Source organism: Alexandromys fortis, unplaced genomic scaffold (assembly GCF_014885135.2).
Source record: "Alexandromys fortis isolate MF-2015 unplaced genomic scaffold, M_Fortis_MF-2015_v1.1 scaffold_92, whole genome shotgun sequence".
NCBI classification, from domain to species: Eukaryota; Metazoa; Chordata; class Mammalia; order Rodentia; family Cricetidae; genus Alexandromys; species Alexandromys fortis.
The window spans coordinates 4525289-4542105 of record NW_026067972.1 but is presented as its reverse complement, the minus strand read 5'-3'; the positions used below and the strand labels follow the sequence as shown (position 1 = coordinate 4542105).

The following is a 16817-nucleotide window of genomic DNA, read 5'->3' as shown; positions in this document are numbered from 1 at the left end:
GTTAGTATTGTGATTTGTAAGCAAGCTAAGTCTCTGAGGTGCTGAGCCACAGTTGTATGTCCTGCCACACCAAGTAACATCACTTGTTAAAGTTTCGGGGTCATTTGTTCTCTTCATGTACTTCATGCATTGGTGTGTTGATGTCTAAGTTCATGTACTTTGCTTCCAGCAAGTTCCCCATTGCTGTTATATATCTCTTCCCCTGGATACAGGGTGGCATCTTTGGACCCTTATATACTACAGACGTCCTAAAAGTTGGCCTAAAAGACCTGCTAGAGTGTTGAAGGGAATGTGGGATGCACGCTGGGAAATATTCCATTGAACAGGCAGAGCACGTCCTGTTGGTCTGAGTCATAACACTGCTCAAGTGTCACGTGTGACCTGATAAGATCTGTATAAGGGTTTGTCATTTAATCTTACCTACTAATGTGAGTCTTTGTACTTCTGGAGAAAGAGAATGCCAGTCACACGTCACAGAGGCCAGAGCATCAGGGCGCTCTGTCTAGCTCTCGTATGTGTGCGTGAAGAGACTGAATTCAGAGAAAGCTGAAGACAGCCAAAGTCATCCGGTTATTTTTAAAGTTTATTTTCTTATGTGCATGTCTGTCTGTCTGTCTAGTGTGTGTGTAGTCATGTGCGTGCATGTGGGTGCACATGGAGACCAGAAGGGCTTGGGATCCAGCTTTGTTACCCAGGAACTAGGACCTGAACTCAGACTCAGTCCTAATGATTTCATGATCACACATGGGGCATACACGCACACGCGCACACACACACACACACACACACACACACACACACCCATTCACGGTTATTTGTGTAATGTTTTCACAGCTCCTGAGGTAGCACTTGGGTTAAACTTCAGGTCTTCCCCCTTCTAGTCCTCTTTGTCTTCCTGTGTCACGAGAGCGTGCTGCCATTTGGAGACTCCAATGTCCAGACACACAAGAACCTTGTCTAGGCTGGATTTCTTATATCCTAGGAAAAGAAATCTTTAAACGGGGTACCCTCCTTTCGTGTGGGCTTAAATGAATCTACATTAGCCTTGAGTCTGGGTTTTTTATGTTTTTTTTTAAAGAATGAGAAGATGTAAATGGTTTTATGAATGCGCTGCTCCAAAGTGTGTCATGTTAATACTTTTCAGGGAGTCCCCAAGTCATCCTTCTTGACTGAAGAGAAGAGGGCCCGGCTGAAGACCAACCCTGTGAAGGTGCACTTTGCTGAGGAAGTGCTGGTCAGTGGGCACAGCCAGGTGCGTCACTGGTCAGGGATGGGAGAGCTGGTCAGTGGGTACAACCTTGTGCACTGGTCAGGGATGGGAGTGCGGTCAGTGGGCACAGCCTGGCGTCACTGCAAACCTGTCTGTGCATCACTGTGTCCTGCAAAGGAGGAATTGTAACAAAAGAAGAAACAGAGACTTAGATTAAGAGAATTAACCGCTGAATCACACAGTAAGAAAAATACCGGAACCTGGGTCTCTGTGACTTCATTTTTTCTTTCTAGACATACTCTCTTGTCCTTTTTGATACGGAGAGATCCAAGGTTGATGGAAGAAGGCTGGAAGTATGTGGTGTCAGAAGATATTTGTTAAGGGAAATTTGGCCCTTCAGATGGATGGGTTTAATTTTTATATTTATTTATGTGTATGTACCTTTGTCATATTGTGTGCATGCGTGCACACGCCAGGAAAGGGCACTGGATCCCTGAAGCTGGAGTTAAAATTGTGAGCACCCTGTGGGTACCGAGAGCTGAGTACTCAGGTCCTCTGCAAAGAGCAACAGTCTCAACCACAGAGCCATTTCCCAGCCTGAGGTTGATGGGTTTTTGTTTGTTTGTTTGTTTGTTTGATTGATTGATTTTCGAGACAGGGTTTCTCTGGGCTTTGGAGCCTGTCCTGGAACTAGCTTTTGTAGACCATGCTGACCTCGAACTCACAGAGATCCACCTGCCTCTGCCTCCCAAGTGCTGGGATTAAAGGCGTGTGCCACCACTGCCCAGCTGAGGTTATTTTTAATATGGATTTATCGATTAAAAACACATTTACTCATAATTTATAAAATTCCTGGTAACTATTGCCATTCTGAATTCAACCATCGGTATTAGATTTTAAAACTTTCTTTTTTTTTTGGTTTTTCGAGACAGGGTTTCTCTGTGGCTTTGGAGCCTGTCCTGGCACTAGCTCTGTAGACCAGGCTGGTCTCGAACTCACAGAGATCCGCCTGCCTCTGCCTCCCAAGTGCTGGGATTAAAGGTTTGCTCCACCATCGCCCGGCATTAGATTTTAAAACTTTCAAGTCAAAATTTCTTGTCATCCAGAAAAATCGAAGGAATGGGGCCCATGGCCATTTAAACAAAGGATCCAGGTGGCCTGGTCCACGTATTTTCTCTTTATTTTCTCTCTGCCCTGCAATGTGACAGGCACCTTCAGTTAGACCTGAGAGAAAGATGCAGTTGTTCAGGAAGGGGCCAGCGGAGGCCTAAAGCACCAGTGGAGGCCTAATTAGGCATCGATCAGTAACCTGGGTTGCAGCCTGTCAACAATGGTTTGAATCGCCGTGTGTCGGCACTTGTGGAAATGGGTTGAACCTCTCTGAAGATTTACATTCAGATTCAGCATGTGCATTCACTTAATCTTAGTCAAAAGGCTGATAAGCGATGGACTTGCGAATTGCAGAGCAGTGAACACGTGGGTAGTGGGGATAAGAAACAGCCCAGGCAGGGGGAGTGATGACACACAGGTGTGGACCAGGTAGCCTGGACTGTCCCTTTAAAATGTCCATCATCCCTCATCCCCTGTGTCTGTTCTGAAAACACGAGGCAGGGACAAGTTTTGAGACCCAGACAGGCTACTGAACTGGATAAGGGTTTTGGTGGGGATGGGCAGTTTAGAGGACCAGTGCTCCCCAAAAGTGTCTCTGGGAAGCTTGTAGGTTGAGACCCCAAGAGCCATTTATAGGCATCTACCCCAGCCATGCATGGGAGGGGCTGTGAGGCCAGTGGGCGCTCATCACTATGTCCTGCCTCTCCTTCCTCACAAGCGTTTAGAAGCTGATAACACTGGTCCAGCTCATTCTAGAGCAGCGAGTGGTGCTTAGCCTTCCTAACACTGAGACCCTTTAAAACAGTTGGTGATAATATAGTTGGTAACCCCAACTATAAGTTATTTCATTGCTACATCATGACTGTAATTTTACTACTATTATGAAACATAATGTAAATATCTGCTATGCAGGACATCTGATATTCGACTTCTGTGAAAGGGCCATTCGACCCTGCAAGCTATCACAACCCATAGGTTGAGAAACACTGCTCTAGATTGTTCTAGAGTAGTAAAACCGAGCCTTGGAAATAGGTCTGGCTTGGCTCATGTTAGAGAGAGACACAAAGGGAATTGTTAGGAAGTGATGAAGCTGGTGAGCTCCCAGCTCATTAGTAAGTGAGCACAAATGAGGGAAAAAATGTCAGCCTGGATGCTGAGAAAGAGTTACAATCGTGCACCCACTGGGGGCTCTGTGAAATAGTTTATAAACTTACGGGGGAGGTGGAAAAAGACACAGCTCAATGTCTGCCATGAAATATGGCCAAGACATCTCACTTCTATAAATTTAGAATATAAGGAAATTCAAATGCAAGAAATGCATTTACAAAAAGATAGCTGTAGTATCAGTATTATAAATAGCCAAAACCAGAAAGATGCTGTGTGCCTAGAATGGAGAGATGGTTATGCCAGTTCTGATATATCAGTTCCTTAGAATATATTAAAGCTTTTACAATAATAAATAGAAAACCTACATAAAATTATATATGAAACGTTGAATAAGAATAAAAGAACGTAGAATTGTGCGTAGTTTTCTCAGCTCTCTAAAATCTATGTTCAGAGTTAGATAAAAATGGAAAGAAGCTGTATAGAAACAAATGGAAGGAGCTATGTGACATCAGGACTGTATTTTTTTTTGTAAGCCTTGTAAATCAGAAATATAACGTACAAAGGAGGAAAGTCCCCAAGTGGGAAATCCAAAATGAGATTTCTACATCCAGAGCCAGAAATGCAAAGTGACAGGAGAGGGGGCTGCTTGAAATCTCACACCTCAGCTGAGTGTGATGTGGTATTGGAGTGCGTCTTAGCTAGGGTTTCTGTTGCTGTGTTTTAACACCATGACTGAAAGCAAGTTGGAGAGGAAAGGGTTTACTTCATCTTACAACTCCATCACTGAGGAAAGTCAGGGCAGGAGCCTGGAGACAGGAGCTGATGCAGGAAATATGAAGTCAAGACTGTATTTTTTTTCTTTTCTTTTCTTTTGTAAGCCTTGTAAGTCACAAATTATAACATAGTTTATATAAACTTGGTTTGGATAACGCTATTTACTGTCAAGTTCCTTCCTCTGGCTTGCTGAGCCTGCTTTGTTATACACCTCAGGACCACCCACCTACCCAGGGAGACACAGGCTGGGTCCTCCCACAATCCTTAATCAAGAAAATGTACCAAGTACTTGTCTACAGTCAATCTGATGGAGGCATTTTCTCAACTGAAGTTCTTCTTCCCAGGCAACTCTAACTTGTGACTTGTGTCGAGTTGACAAAAGAAACAACCAGGACAGAGTGTGACCCTATCCCGTGTGTGTGTGTGTGTGTGTGTGTGTGTGTGTGTGTGTGTGTGTGTGAGAGAGAGAGAGAGAGAGAGAGAGAGAGAGAGAGAGAGAGAGAGAGAGAGAGAGAGAGAGAGAGAGACTTCTTGCCCAGTTGGGATTCCTACCCAGATTCTCCATAGAGACACATAGATACCCTGGTAGTCTTGGTTCAAATCCTGGGAACTTGAGAATTTCTCACTGGTTCTCACTTAGCTTCAGCTCAACTCCGATGTATTTAGATTCCCCTTAAATGCTGCCCCGCTCCCAGGAATCCTGACTTGCATTGAGCTACTAAAGACCAGCCCTGTACCTCCAACCCAAGAGCCCTGTAAGAATGGCAGGGTCTCTTCGAGGTGATGATTGGGGTCCGTGGAGGTGCAGGGTTTCTCTCTCTGCCCCCTGCTGTTTCACTGCAGAGCTCCAGCAGTAGAATGGGGAGGGGGCTCTAAGGAAGCTTTCCACCTCCACTCCCACCCCCATTCCACGTCACCCCACATGCGAGGGTCTGAGAATCTCAGGCCCCTGTGAAGAGCGCACAAGATGGCACATTAATCATCAGTTGTGTCCCTGAAGGGTGGCCTGCAGTAGAGACACATCAGGGAACGGTATGAGCCCTGACAGCTCCGCTCTTGTGTTTTCCAGGGGAACGCTCTGCTCTGTATGCCCAATGTGCTCAAGGTGTACCTGGAGAATGGACAGACCAAAGCTTTCAAGTTCGAGGCAAACACAACTGTGAAGGTATTGAGAGTAAACCTGGACCTTTCTTCCTTAGAGAAGTTGCTAGCTTAATGGACGGCCGGACAGCTTGCCCTCTGTTTGCCTCAGCAATCTGCCCACCGCTGTCTGAGTGCCCATGAAAAGATCTGTACTGTACTATCTCATTCGGAGGGTGTTTCTGTCACTTCCTGCAGGGGAGGGACTCGGGATTCCTTAGAGGTAAAGAGGCTTGTTCAAGGTCATATTCTATCTCCTGTGCCCTCACCCTTAACCATCAGGCTTCCCTGCTTCTTGTCTCTACCTCCACCAGCTACCCAATTAGCTAAACACTAAGGCAAGATGTGAAAACAAGCCCAGACCCTTGCGTGTCTTATACATAATAAACTCCCCATTTGAGGTTCTCCGAGAGCAGTTATCCAGTATGGTCAAGGACTGCAGGAGCTGTCAGTCAAGTTTAGAGAGGGTGTGCATCCCAGAAACTCCAGTTGTCCAGAACGGGGTAAAATGAAGCTACCAGGGATGGGATAAGAAAGTCATGCAGGTGTCACATAGGATGCATCCTTCTAGTGCCAGCACCATGTCACCTGGGCACCTGGGTAAAGGAATGGCGTTTGAGCAGCTGTGAAGGGCCACCAAGATACCCACAAGGGCAGACAGAGGATGAGGTGCACACTGAGAAAATGGCCATTATCACTGAAGAATCCAGCGGGAGCACAGGCTGTTCTCTTAGGGAAGGGAGCGGGAGTAGCCATGGCTCCGATGCCAGAGATAGGAGAAATGGCTCTAGGTGTTCTTGAACGTGGAAGGAAGAGTCAGAGAGGCTGCAGAGAGGAAGCAAACTACTTGAGTTGTTTTTCAAAATGCTAAAAGGCACAAGAACTGAGCATGGTGGCGCACGCCTTTAATCCCAGGACTCAGGAGGCAGAGGCAGACGGGTCTCTGTGAGTTCAAGGTCAGCCTGGTCTATACAGTGAGTTCCAGGAAATCTTACACAAACAAATAAAAGACCATAACACAAACACACACACACAAAAGTGGATGATTCAATAAGGAGCCTATGTCTTTAGGGGCCGAAGAGCAGGTAGAGGCGGGATGATGTGGTTGTAGGTTATAGATGGCAACCAAGACACATGCACTTGTACAAGAACACACACACATACATACACACGCATGCACCTAGGGAACCTACCTAATAGTTTGCTCTGGTATGTTCCTTTCGCAAATTCTCACCTGTTTCTTCCTTAGTTGACACTTAGAAGATAGATAAAGCCCTTTGCCACCCAGGAAGCTCCAGGCCACTGGAGGAACGAGAGGGAGAAATGGATGTGTTTCGTTCACGCCAGCCGCTCTGCTGAGCTCTTCCTTGTGTACTATCTAATGTAACGTCTGGCTAACCTTGGGAGATGACCAGCACTGGCCCCACTTTGTACAGGTCCCCAGCTTGTCACGATCTCTGCCTTATGAAGATCAAGCTTGCTCTGCTGCTGAGCCCTGGGCTGGGCTCGCCTCGCCCCCGTTATTTGCTTCGGAAGGGAAGTTTTGTGAATGAATTAAGCAGGGTTCCACTTCTGTCATCTTCGATCAAAGTAGTGTGGATGAGGGCAAGTGAGCCTTCTGTGACATCCAAACATACCTTGAGGGGATTTACCATAAAAGTTCATATCAGAGGAATTAGGAAGATGGAGTTGTGACGGTGAGCAAAGGCTGAACCAGTGTAATCCTGGCTAATCTTATCTTCAGCAGCCGAGTTTTATAAAGCAAGTCTTTTAGGTGGGTATAGACAAATCCAACCAGCGGAAAAAGGAAAGCCCACGTGAGCTTGTCGGGAACTTCTCCTGCCCACTCCCTTACCAAAACAAGCAAGAAAATTCTTTTTTCTCCCTGTCTTTCTCTCTTTTAGCTTTTTTCAAGACGGGGATTCTCTGTGTAGCAGCTCTGGCTATACTGGAACTCTCTTTGTAGACCAGGTTGGCCTTGAACTCACTGAGATCTGCCTGCCTTTGTCTCCCAAGTGCTGGGAGTAAAGGTGTGTGCCACCACACCCAGCGGGGGTGGGGGGTGGGGATCCTTTTTGGAACCAAAGATATAGCTCAGCTGGTAGATTTTTTGCCTAACTGACATGAATCCCTGGGTTTCAGCCTCTAGAGCATTGGTTCTCAACCTGTGGGCCGCAGCCCCTTTGGGGGTTGAATGACCCATTCACAGGAGTCGAATATCAGATATCATGCATGTCAAGTATTTATGATTCTTAACAGGAGCAAAATTACACTTATGAAGTGGCAACAAAAATAATTTTATGGTTAGGGGGGGTCACCACAACACGAGGAACTATATTAAGGGGTCACAGCGTTAGGCAATGAGAACCACTGCCTAGATCCACATGACAAAAGACCAGACAGTAAATGTTTTAGGGCCATCAGGTCACTTACTCAGCTTCTCTTTCATAGTGACTGGCATGACCTTGTTCTCATGAATTTAATGACAAAATCAGCAGTGATCTGGGTTTGTTCCGTGGCTGTGGTTCGACATCTCCTCTCTGGATGGAAGGTGGCGGACAACTGGGTGGCAGGAAGGTCCATTGGACAGCACATTACCAAGACAGGAAATACGTGTGTGCTTTTAAGGCAAGGGAAAGATGGGAAAAGGACCAACAGGGTTAAACGGTAGGCTTGCCAACCAATCAGAAAGCAATAATATGGACCAGTGAAGTGCCTCAGCCAGTGAGAGCATTTCCCACCTAACCTGACAGCCTAAGTTTGCACCTCAGAGCCCACCATGGTGGAAGGAGAGAACAGATCTCCCCGCAAATTGACCTCTGACCTCCACAGGCTCACTGTGGTGTGGCGTGTGCACAGCTTACAACCGTGCACAGAAAATGAGTGAATGAAATGTAACAAAATAAATTTTTTTTCGTAAATCAAGCAGTCGGTCTGCAATGCCTAAAGTGTATATTTCATAACTGTAGAGTTAAGAGAGAGTGGCGGGGGTTTCTTTCAGGGCAGGCACAATGCCAGGCACCCAGCAGGTGCTGAATTAGTGCTGTGGAATCGCAGAAGCAGTTACCCTCTTCAGCACTCAGTCACTGCTTTAGTTGTGGGGAGTGATGGAACCAACAATGAGAGGATTGGGAGTCAGGGGTTACAGGAAGCAGGCAGCACTTTCTGGTTTGGGGCTTACTAAGTCTGAGGTTCTGACAGGAGCTGTATAGTGTGTCCACGGTCACTCATCAGGGGGCGCTATGCTGAGCATCTCCTAGGCCCCAAGACTGGCATAGAACAGACCCCAACTGTGCTGGCTAGTTCTCTGTCAGCCTGTCACAAGCCAAAGTCGTCTGAAAGGAGGGACCCTCAGTTGAGAAAATGCCTCCACAAGAGCCAACTGTAGGGCATTTTCTTAATTAGTGATTGGTAGGTGAGGGCCCAGCCCATTGTGGGTGGTGCCATCCCTGGGCTGGTGGTCCTGTGTGCTGTAAGAAAGCAGGCTGAGCAAGCTACAGAGAGCAAGCCATTAAGCAGCACCCCTCCCTGGCCTCTGCATCAGCTCCTGCCTCTAGGTTCCTGCTCTGTGTGAGTTCCCCTCCTGACTTCCTTTGATGAGGAGCAGTGATGTGGAAGACTTAGCCAAATAAACCCCCCCCCCCCCCCCCAGCTTGTTTTTTGGTCATGGTGTTTATCACAGCAACAGAAACCCTGACTAAGACTCCAGCATAGGCGAGGTTTACCCTGGCAGAGAGCTGCTGTCTGTTAGGGTAAAAGGTAATGAGCACAAAAAGAAAATGGTAGAGCCGGGCGGTGGTGGCGCACGCCTTTAATCCCAGCACTTGGGAGGCAGAGGCAGGCAGATCTCTGGGAGTTCGAGACCAGCCTGGTCTACAGAGCTAGTTCCAGGACAGGCTCCAAAACCACAGAGAAACCCTGTCTCGAAAAACCAAAAAAAAAAAAAAAAGGAAAAAGAAAAATGGTAGAAGTAGAACACTGATCACCAGGGAGTGTCCTAAGTGCCTTCTGTGGGGAAGTGAATACACAGTGGTCCGGTTGCTGGGTGTTGATGCTGTATCAATACTTCCCGGCGCAGAGAGAACAATCAGCGTGTCCGTGAACACACAGGGAAGCAAGGATGAGCAGTCTCACTCCAGAGCCCTATCCTAACCTGCTATACTCTCTTCTATGAAAAGAGCGTAATTTATTAAAGAAACGGGCATTAAATAATGATGGGGGATACTGAACATGCCCCAGGAGCTGGAGACCTAGGTCAGCAGGAGAGCACTGGCCGAGTATGTATGAGGCCATAGGTTCAATCCCCAGAAGGGAAAGCAAACAAAGATGGCCCTGGAACTGAGAATAACAGGCAGAGTGTCGTTTAGACACAGTAGCCACACAGTGCCTCTCTGAAGAGGTGACATGTGAGCTAAACTTGAAGGGAGTGAAACAAGCGCTGTGAGGAATGAGGGAAAATTTGTGTAAGTCAGAGGGAACAGCATGTGTGAGTTCCTGAGGCATTCGCCATGACAGGACAGAAAGGGTGAGGGCAGCCTGGCTGCCATCAAACCTTTGCACAGCGTTATCAGCCATGCCATCTTGACAGCCTCTCTGAAAGTCTGTGGGCATTGTTTCCTCCCTTTCAGAAGAAGAAACTGAAGCCAGTTTCTCTCAGTCACATGAGGTAGCTGGTAGGTTTCTGTCCAGGAAGCAGTTGATCTGAGGCAAGAGACTGGAATCTCCCTTTGTTGCTGCACCCGCTGAAGAAAAGCTAGATAGGCTGGTGATGTGGGACCTGGGTCCCTGCCTGTGTTAGGAGGGGACGCAGCAGCGTCAGCTTCTCCCTCCCAGATGTCGTGGGGGAGCTGTAAGAAGGCTCCGGGAGTCTGCCCACTCATCAGGTGACCCTGTTCCCCTCTGCTGCCAGGACATCATCCTCACAGTCAAGGAGAAGCTGTCTATCCGAAGTATCGAGTACTTTGCGCTGGCCCTGGAGGAGCAGTACAGCGTCTCCCGCCTGCACCTACTGCATGAGGAGGAGCTCATCCAGCAGGTAGCCACATTAGGGCTGGGGTCTTCTGCACTCACTCAGCCTGGGGATAGCAGGGCAAGACTGGGGCGTGGTTTGCATCTAGAGTCCAGGACGCCCATCTAACAGATGTGGAGACTGAGGCTTAGCAGGGTATGGTGGCTGTTCCTGATCACATCTCTGATAAAGTCTTTTGCTTCTGGCTCTGATGATCTTTCCTGGTACCGGCTGTCTCAGAACTGTGAGGGGGCATTGTGGGTTATGTCCAGGACTGCTGGACTGCTTCTGTGGCTCTTGCCCCACTGAGCTGCACCCCTGTGATAGGACAGGCCAAATAGCCAATCCATCTGTGCTACCCAATCCTTTGCTCATGCAAAAAAGAAAAAATGGTTGTCCTGACTCTTTCAAGTCAAACACAGGTCAGTTCAACAAACCATTGTAGGGTGTCTACTATGAAAAGAGCAGTAGACACTACGGTTGGGAAAGGTAAGGGTTTCTTCAGCAGGGGAATAGAATGGGAAGCCTTGACCTTGGAAGTCACTCAGCCTTCCTCATTACAAGTGAGTTATGACCCAGCCACCACTCACCAACTGCTGCAAACCTTTTTTAATTAACATATATTTTAAATTAATATATATGACAATATAAATATATTCTTGCATTTGCTTTGGGAAGAAAAATCATACTAAATCCCCAACATAGTTTATGTGGGGGAGGGGGGGTAAGGTGCAGAATTGTACAAACTCCATCGTTTTGTTTTGTTTTTTGAGACAGGGTTTCTCTGTAGCTTTGGTTCCTGTCCTGGAACTAGCTCTTGTAGACCAGGCTGGCCTTGAACTCACAGAGATCTACCTGCCTCTGCCTCTGGGATTAAAGCACTGGGATTAAAGATGTGCGCCACCACTGCCCAACTGCAAACTCCATCTTTACTTGTGGGCATTGACACTCATATGCATTTCTTTCCTCCTGGCTGTGATAAAATCCCTGGCAGAAGCGACTTAGGCGGACAGAGAGGACTATTTTATCCCAGAGTTTAGGGGTCGGCACTGGGGAAGACATGGCACCAGGAGCATTTCTCCATGGTGGTGGGAGCTTGTGGCAGCTGGTCACATTGTGGTTGGCCGATAGGAAACAGAGTCCTCAGGCAGAAGCAGACCCGAGATATGCCCCCAGGGTTTTGTATCCCTGTCTCAGAAACCCACTCTCCAACCAGGCCCCACACACTAAAAGCTCCACTGTCTCCCAAAATAGCCCTGCCGACTGAATTGCCCAAATGTTTAAGCGTGTGCTGGACAGTGGGGAGTTCACATTCAAACCACAAAGCGAGGAGTCCTCGGCTGTCCCTTGGAGGGTATTGAGATGGACAGGGGTTCCTCTGACAGAAGAAATATCACCCTTTTGAATCTTACACATTTTATACCATGGGAAAGAAATCATGCAGAGAGAGAAGTCTGGGGAAAGACGGAAATAGACCAGGGCCGCCCTTGCTCTCTTTTTCCTTGTAAGCTGCTTTATAGAGAGTCCCGAGATCACAGTATCTTCTTTCCCCTGGGCAGGTGGTGGAAAGGGAAGAATCACAGGACTCCCGCTGCCTCTTCAGGGTGTGCTTTGTCCCCAAGGACCCCCTGGACCTGCTGAAAGAAGACCCTGTGGCCTTTGAGTATCTCTACCTACAGGTGACTGGGCTGGGCTGCTGCCTGGGATGACAGTGTCCTCAGAGATGCAGGCTGGGTTATTCTGGGTTGGTGGCCGCTAAACAACTCTCCCAGAGGAATTGTATTTTTCTGGGGACAGTGAGTCCCATTATCCCTTCCAGGGTTCCTGCTCCGAGTTGCTGTAATGGGAGATTTGTAGTAGACTAATCAAATTGAGGCTTAGTTCTCAATGTAGATAATACACTTTTTCTAATACTATTAAGCATTGTTATCGTTTCCATTTTTATTGCAGAATGGGGCTTTAGTGCTTCGGAAACTCATGTTAGAGATGATGTAACTGGGTCTTAGAAGGAGCGTGCATCTGAGGTCCCCACATAGTAGTGGAGCCATACCTAATTGCTTCCTTTCGTTCTTTCTTTTTTTCCCTCTTTTTTCTTTTTATTTTTCATTCTTTGTTCTTCTTTCCTTCCTTCCTTCTTTTTTCTTCTTCCTTCCTTCTTTTCTTTTCTTCTTCTTTTTTTTAAAATATTTTATTTATTTATTATGTATACAATATTCTGTGTGTATGTCTGCAGGCCAGAAGAGGGCACCAGACCCCATTACAGATGGTTGTGAGCCACCATGTGGTTGCTGGGAATTGAACTCAGGACCTTTGGAAGAGCAGGCAATGCTCTTAACCCCTGAGCCATCTCTCCAGCCCTTCTTCCTTTTTTTTTGTTTTTTGTTTTTGTTTTTGTTTTTCGGGGCAGTATTTCTTCTTTGTAGCCCTGGCTGTTCTAGAACCAGCTCTGTAGACCAGGCTGGCCTCAAACTCAGAGTTCCACCTGTCTCTGCCTCCTGAGTGCTGATATTAAAGGCACGAGTCACCATGCCTGGCCAGGAACCTGGTTCTTTGACTACCAGCCTGGTCCTGCCCTCTATTGCCTGGATTGGGATTAATTTTGTTTTTATTTGGATGGGAAGAGTCATGTGAGAGGTGTTACCAGTTCACACAGAAGAGGCAATTCGGTGTGGTAGGTTGACTAGCCTAAGTCTTACAGAGGTGGTACCAGGAAATAACGAAAGCAGCCTCATTACCACCAACGCGTTATGTCTGCATTTGTATAACACTGTGTGCTTTATGCTGGCATTCCTGCATATTGTCTTTTCTGTTCAATGTACATTGGTGTGAGGCTGTCAGATCCCCTTGAACTAGAACTACAGACAGTTGTAAGCTTCTGTGTGGGTGCTGGGAATTGAACTCTGGTTCTCAGGAAGAACAGTCAGTTCTCTTAACAACTGAGCCATTTCTCCAGCCCTTATTGTCTTTTCTAAAGCCCACAGAAATAAAGAAACGTAGATCAGATAGTTAGTATGCACTAACAATGGAAGGCCCCGTGCTCAGAGATTCTTAATGTAACTGAGGTCACACAGCCAAGACCTGTCAGAGCCAGACCACAAAGCCGACTGCTGGCCCTGCTGTCTTTGGCCTGAGAGACTGGGCGGCTCGCTGCTCATTCTCTGGTCGCCCAGCCATTCTGTGCAATCTCTTGCAGAGCTGCAGTGATGTGCTGCAAGAGCGCTTTGCTGTGGAGATGAAGTGCAACTCTGCCCTCCGGCTTGCAGCCCTGCACATCCAGGAGCGGATCTATGCCTGCGCCCAGCCGCAGAAGATCTCACTGAAGTACATAGAGTGAGTGGCAGGGGCGACCACTGTGCCACATCTGTGACTGCTGACTCCCAGCCAGGATGGCCAGTCGCCACAGAAAGCTGATAGTCACCGGTCTGCCTTTGTCTCTCCATCCATTTCCCTTCACCCAGCCTGGCTCCCCCATCCAAGTAGAAGACACTTCCACAGGCAATGACACAGGGTCCCTTTGGAAATTTCCAGTCCCTAGAAGGAAATCTGAGGCAGTCAGTTGACAACTTCTAAGGGCAGCAATGTCTTCTAACAGGTGTGAGCAAGCTGCTATTGCATTACACCGCCTCCCCCAAATGGGGAGGTTTCAAGTCCTAAGGTCCATGCACCTCTTGATTCTTAGTTCTGAGCGCTAACACCCTGTTATACTAAGCCCCTCCCCAGGCCTCAGCTCTAGCTTTTCTACGTATCCAAATCACATGGAGAAATAAAATTTTAAAAATAGAACAGGTCCTCAATTCTGCCCCTGGTATTGGAGCAGCTTTACGGAGCTTCCAAGGCTTCTAGGCTAATAACATTCTAAAGCTTGGCTTTGGTGATGCACAGGTGTTCTCCGTGGCAAGGGTGTTTGGGCAGCCAAGATAGCTAGTGGTAGAGAACTTGCCTGGCATAGGCAAGACGCTGGATTTGTCCCCTAGCAGAGGGTGGGAAAGTTGTTCTTATGTAGGCATGATCATGCCACATCTTGTTATTAAAGGGACTGAGAACAGACCTGTGGGCTGGCTGAGTGGTAGAGGTGCCTGCTGCAAGCCTTATGACCTGAGTTCAATTCCCAGGATCCACTTAGTGGAAGGAGAGAACCGATTCCCACAAGTTGCCCGCAGATCACGTGACCCATGAGTACACTTGCTAAAATGCACCATCTCAGACTCTCCTTAGAAGTGTGACTTAGTATAGATACACAATAAAAAAATTAAAAGATTGAGAATTTCTGCTTTGATTCATGAACTATCATACAACATTTGCTCTTCGTCAGAACCATGTGCACTGTAAACATGAGCCCCCTTTGTCTCCAATGTCTCATGCAGGAAAGACTGGGGAATAGAGAATTTTATATCTCCAACTTTACTCCGAAATATGAAAGGCAAAGACATCAAGAAAGCCATTAGTTTCCACATGAAGAGGAACCAGAATTTGCTAGAACCCCGGCAGAAGGTAAGGTGACCATAACCTCTGCTGACCCACCCAGTAATGTGTTGTGAAGCTTTGGGGGAAATTTTCAACAATGCCTGGGTTTTTATACAAGTAAATAACTCTGGTGTCAACACTTTTTTTTTGTCTAATAAAGCAACTTATTTCTGCTGCTCAGCTACGCTTAAATTATCTTCAGATCCTTGGGGAACTCAAGACATATGGTGGGAAAGTGTTTAACGCTACTCTGATGGTATGTACCAGACCACCGTGGACTCCTGCTTGCTCGGGATCTTGACTGTTTACAGACTGGTGGATATTTATCAGGCCCTGGCTTTGTGTATTTAAAATGGTAGGGGGAGGCAGAGCTAAATTAGTTACGATTTCTGCCATCAAAGATAAAATAAGCTGTCCCCCAAGACAAGGTCGTGAGGCAGGGTATGGCCCCTGTTGTGGGGTGGGAAGATAGACGCTGCCGTTGCTAATAGTCTGGACCCAAGGAAGAGAAGGCTTTCAGATGGTTGGATGGGGCCTAACTCAGAATGGGAGAAAAGTACTGGGGGGCGGGGGGGGGTGGTCTGTTGTAAGCAGCACTCATGGGAGTTTGGATGTGTCAGGACAACAGCGAAAATGGGGCATCATGGATGAGAATGTGGGCCGGCTGCTAGGCTGGGCCCTGATGGTGCAGAAAACCGAACCGAGGCAACCAGCCTCTGCCCTGAGCCCTCTCTCCTGCTTCCTCTGTGGAGACGTCGTTGCTCATGGTGTGACTTAAGGGACTCTGTACACTATGCCACCAGCCCCAGGACGTGCCAGCTCAGAACCAACTGGCCAGTCGAGGTCTTTTCAAGAATAGTAGGGAGAGAATTCAGGGATTTTATGTATTTTCTTATTTTCAGTGATGGGACGATCCAGTCAGACCGCTGACCTCACAGCACAGACAGAAGGGAAGTGGGTAGTTGGAGGAATGGGAAAATGGGCAGAGTCTGTGTGTAAGGACAAGGCCCCGACGGTGGGAAAGACACTAGATTTCAGAACAGAGGGCTTTGAAGGGACTGGGAAAGCTTCTAGTGTTCTCAAGGCTCTAACCCCTATCCCAAGCCTGCCTTTACTGTTCCGGTCCCAGGAAAGGGCAGCCAGTTAGACAGGACTGGCTTGGGGCTTGAGTCCAAATACAGGCTAATACAGACTCTACCGTCGAAGAACTCAGTGTGTAATATGAAATCTGAGTATAAGTAATTGAAATCAGTAAGATGCGTCCAGTGTTCTCGAAGGCATACAAAAGTGGTGTAGGCTCCACACGGAGGAGAGAGGCTGTCCAGGCTGAGGAGGCTGGGGCTTCCCTAGGCATAAGATGCTGTTGTTTGTTTATTTTGATTTGTTGAGTCAGGGTCTCACGTATCCCATGCTGACCTCAAACTTGCTGTATACCAGAGGACCACCTGGAACTCATTCCCCTGCCTCTGTCTTCTCCGTGCTGAGATTAGCACTACTAATGCTGGGTGGCTGTGAGGTTTGGTGGGAGCGGTTAAGGAAGGGTCAGGACTCCTGTGAGTAATGATGAGAGTGGGATCCCAAGAGAGGGATGCAGCCTGAATTCAGACACATGGGTGACAAGGTGAGGTGACGGTTATGGGAGAGGTGACAGTCCTCTGTTAAAAAGACTTAGAATGGGCTCTGAAGGAATGGCTCATGGGTTAAGAGCATGCACTCAGTTCCCAGCACCCATATCAGGCCGCTCACAATTGCCTGCAACTTTAGTTCCAGGGAGTTCAACGCCCTCTTCTGGCCGCCATGTGTACTAGACTCATGTACACAGAGACACACATATACACATAATTTTAAAATTGTATAAAGTCAACTAGAGAATTTATAGGAGATGAATTTATTTTTTAATTCAGCTGTAGGTGGACCCCATGCTGAGGTGCTGTCTTGGGGAATGATGATGAGGGGCTAACACAGGAAACAAATTTGGCAGAGAGAGAAGCCAGGCGTGGCACA

At 47.5% G+C, this 16817-nt stretch overlaps 1 protein-coding gene across 1 annotated transcript in view; it reads left to right on the top strand.

The window, feature by feature from the left end:
- Frmpd1 (FERM and PDZ domain containing 1) overlaps positions 1-16817 on the top strand; it is a 91520-nt gene that overhangs the window by 63926 nt on the left and 10777 nt on the right. Inside the window, 7 exon segments of the mRNA XM_050155869.1 lie at positions 1145-1252; positions 5271-5366; positions 10251-10376; positions 11909-12028; positions 13543-13679; positions 14714-14840; positions 14974-15069. Of these exon segments, the coding sequence (XP_050011826.1) occupies positions 1145-1252; positions 5271-5366; positions 10251-10376; positions 11909-12028; positions 13543-13679; positions 14714-14840; positions 14974-15069 (810 nt within the window).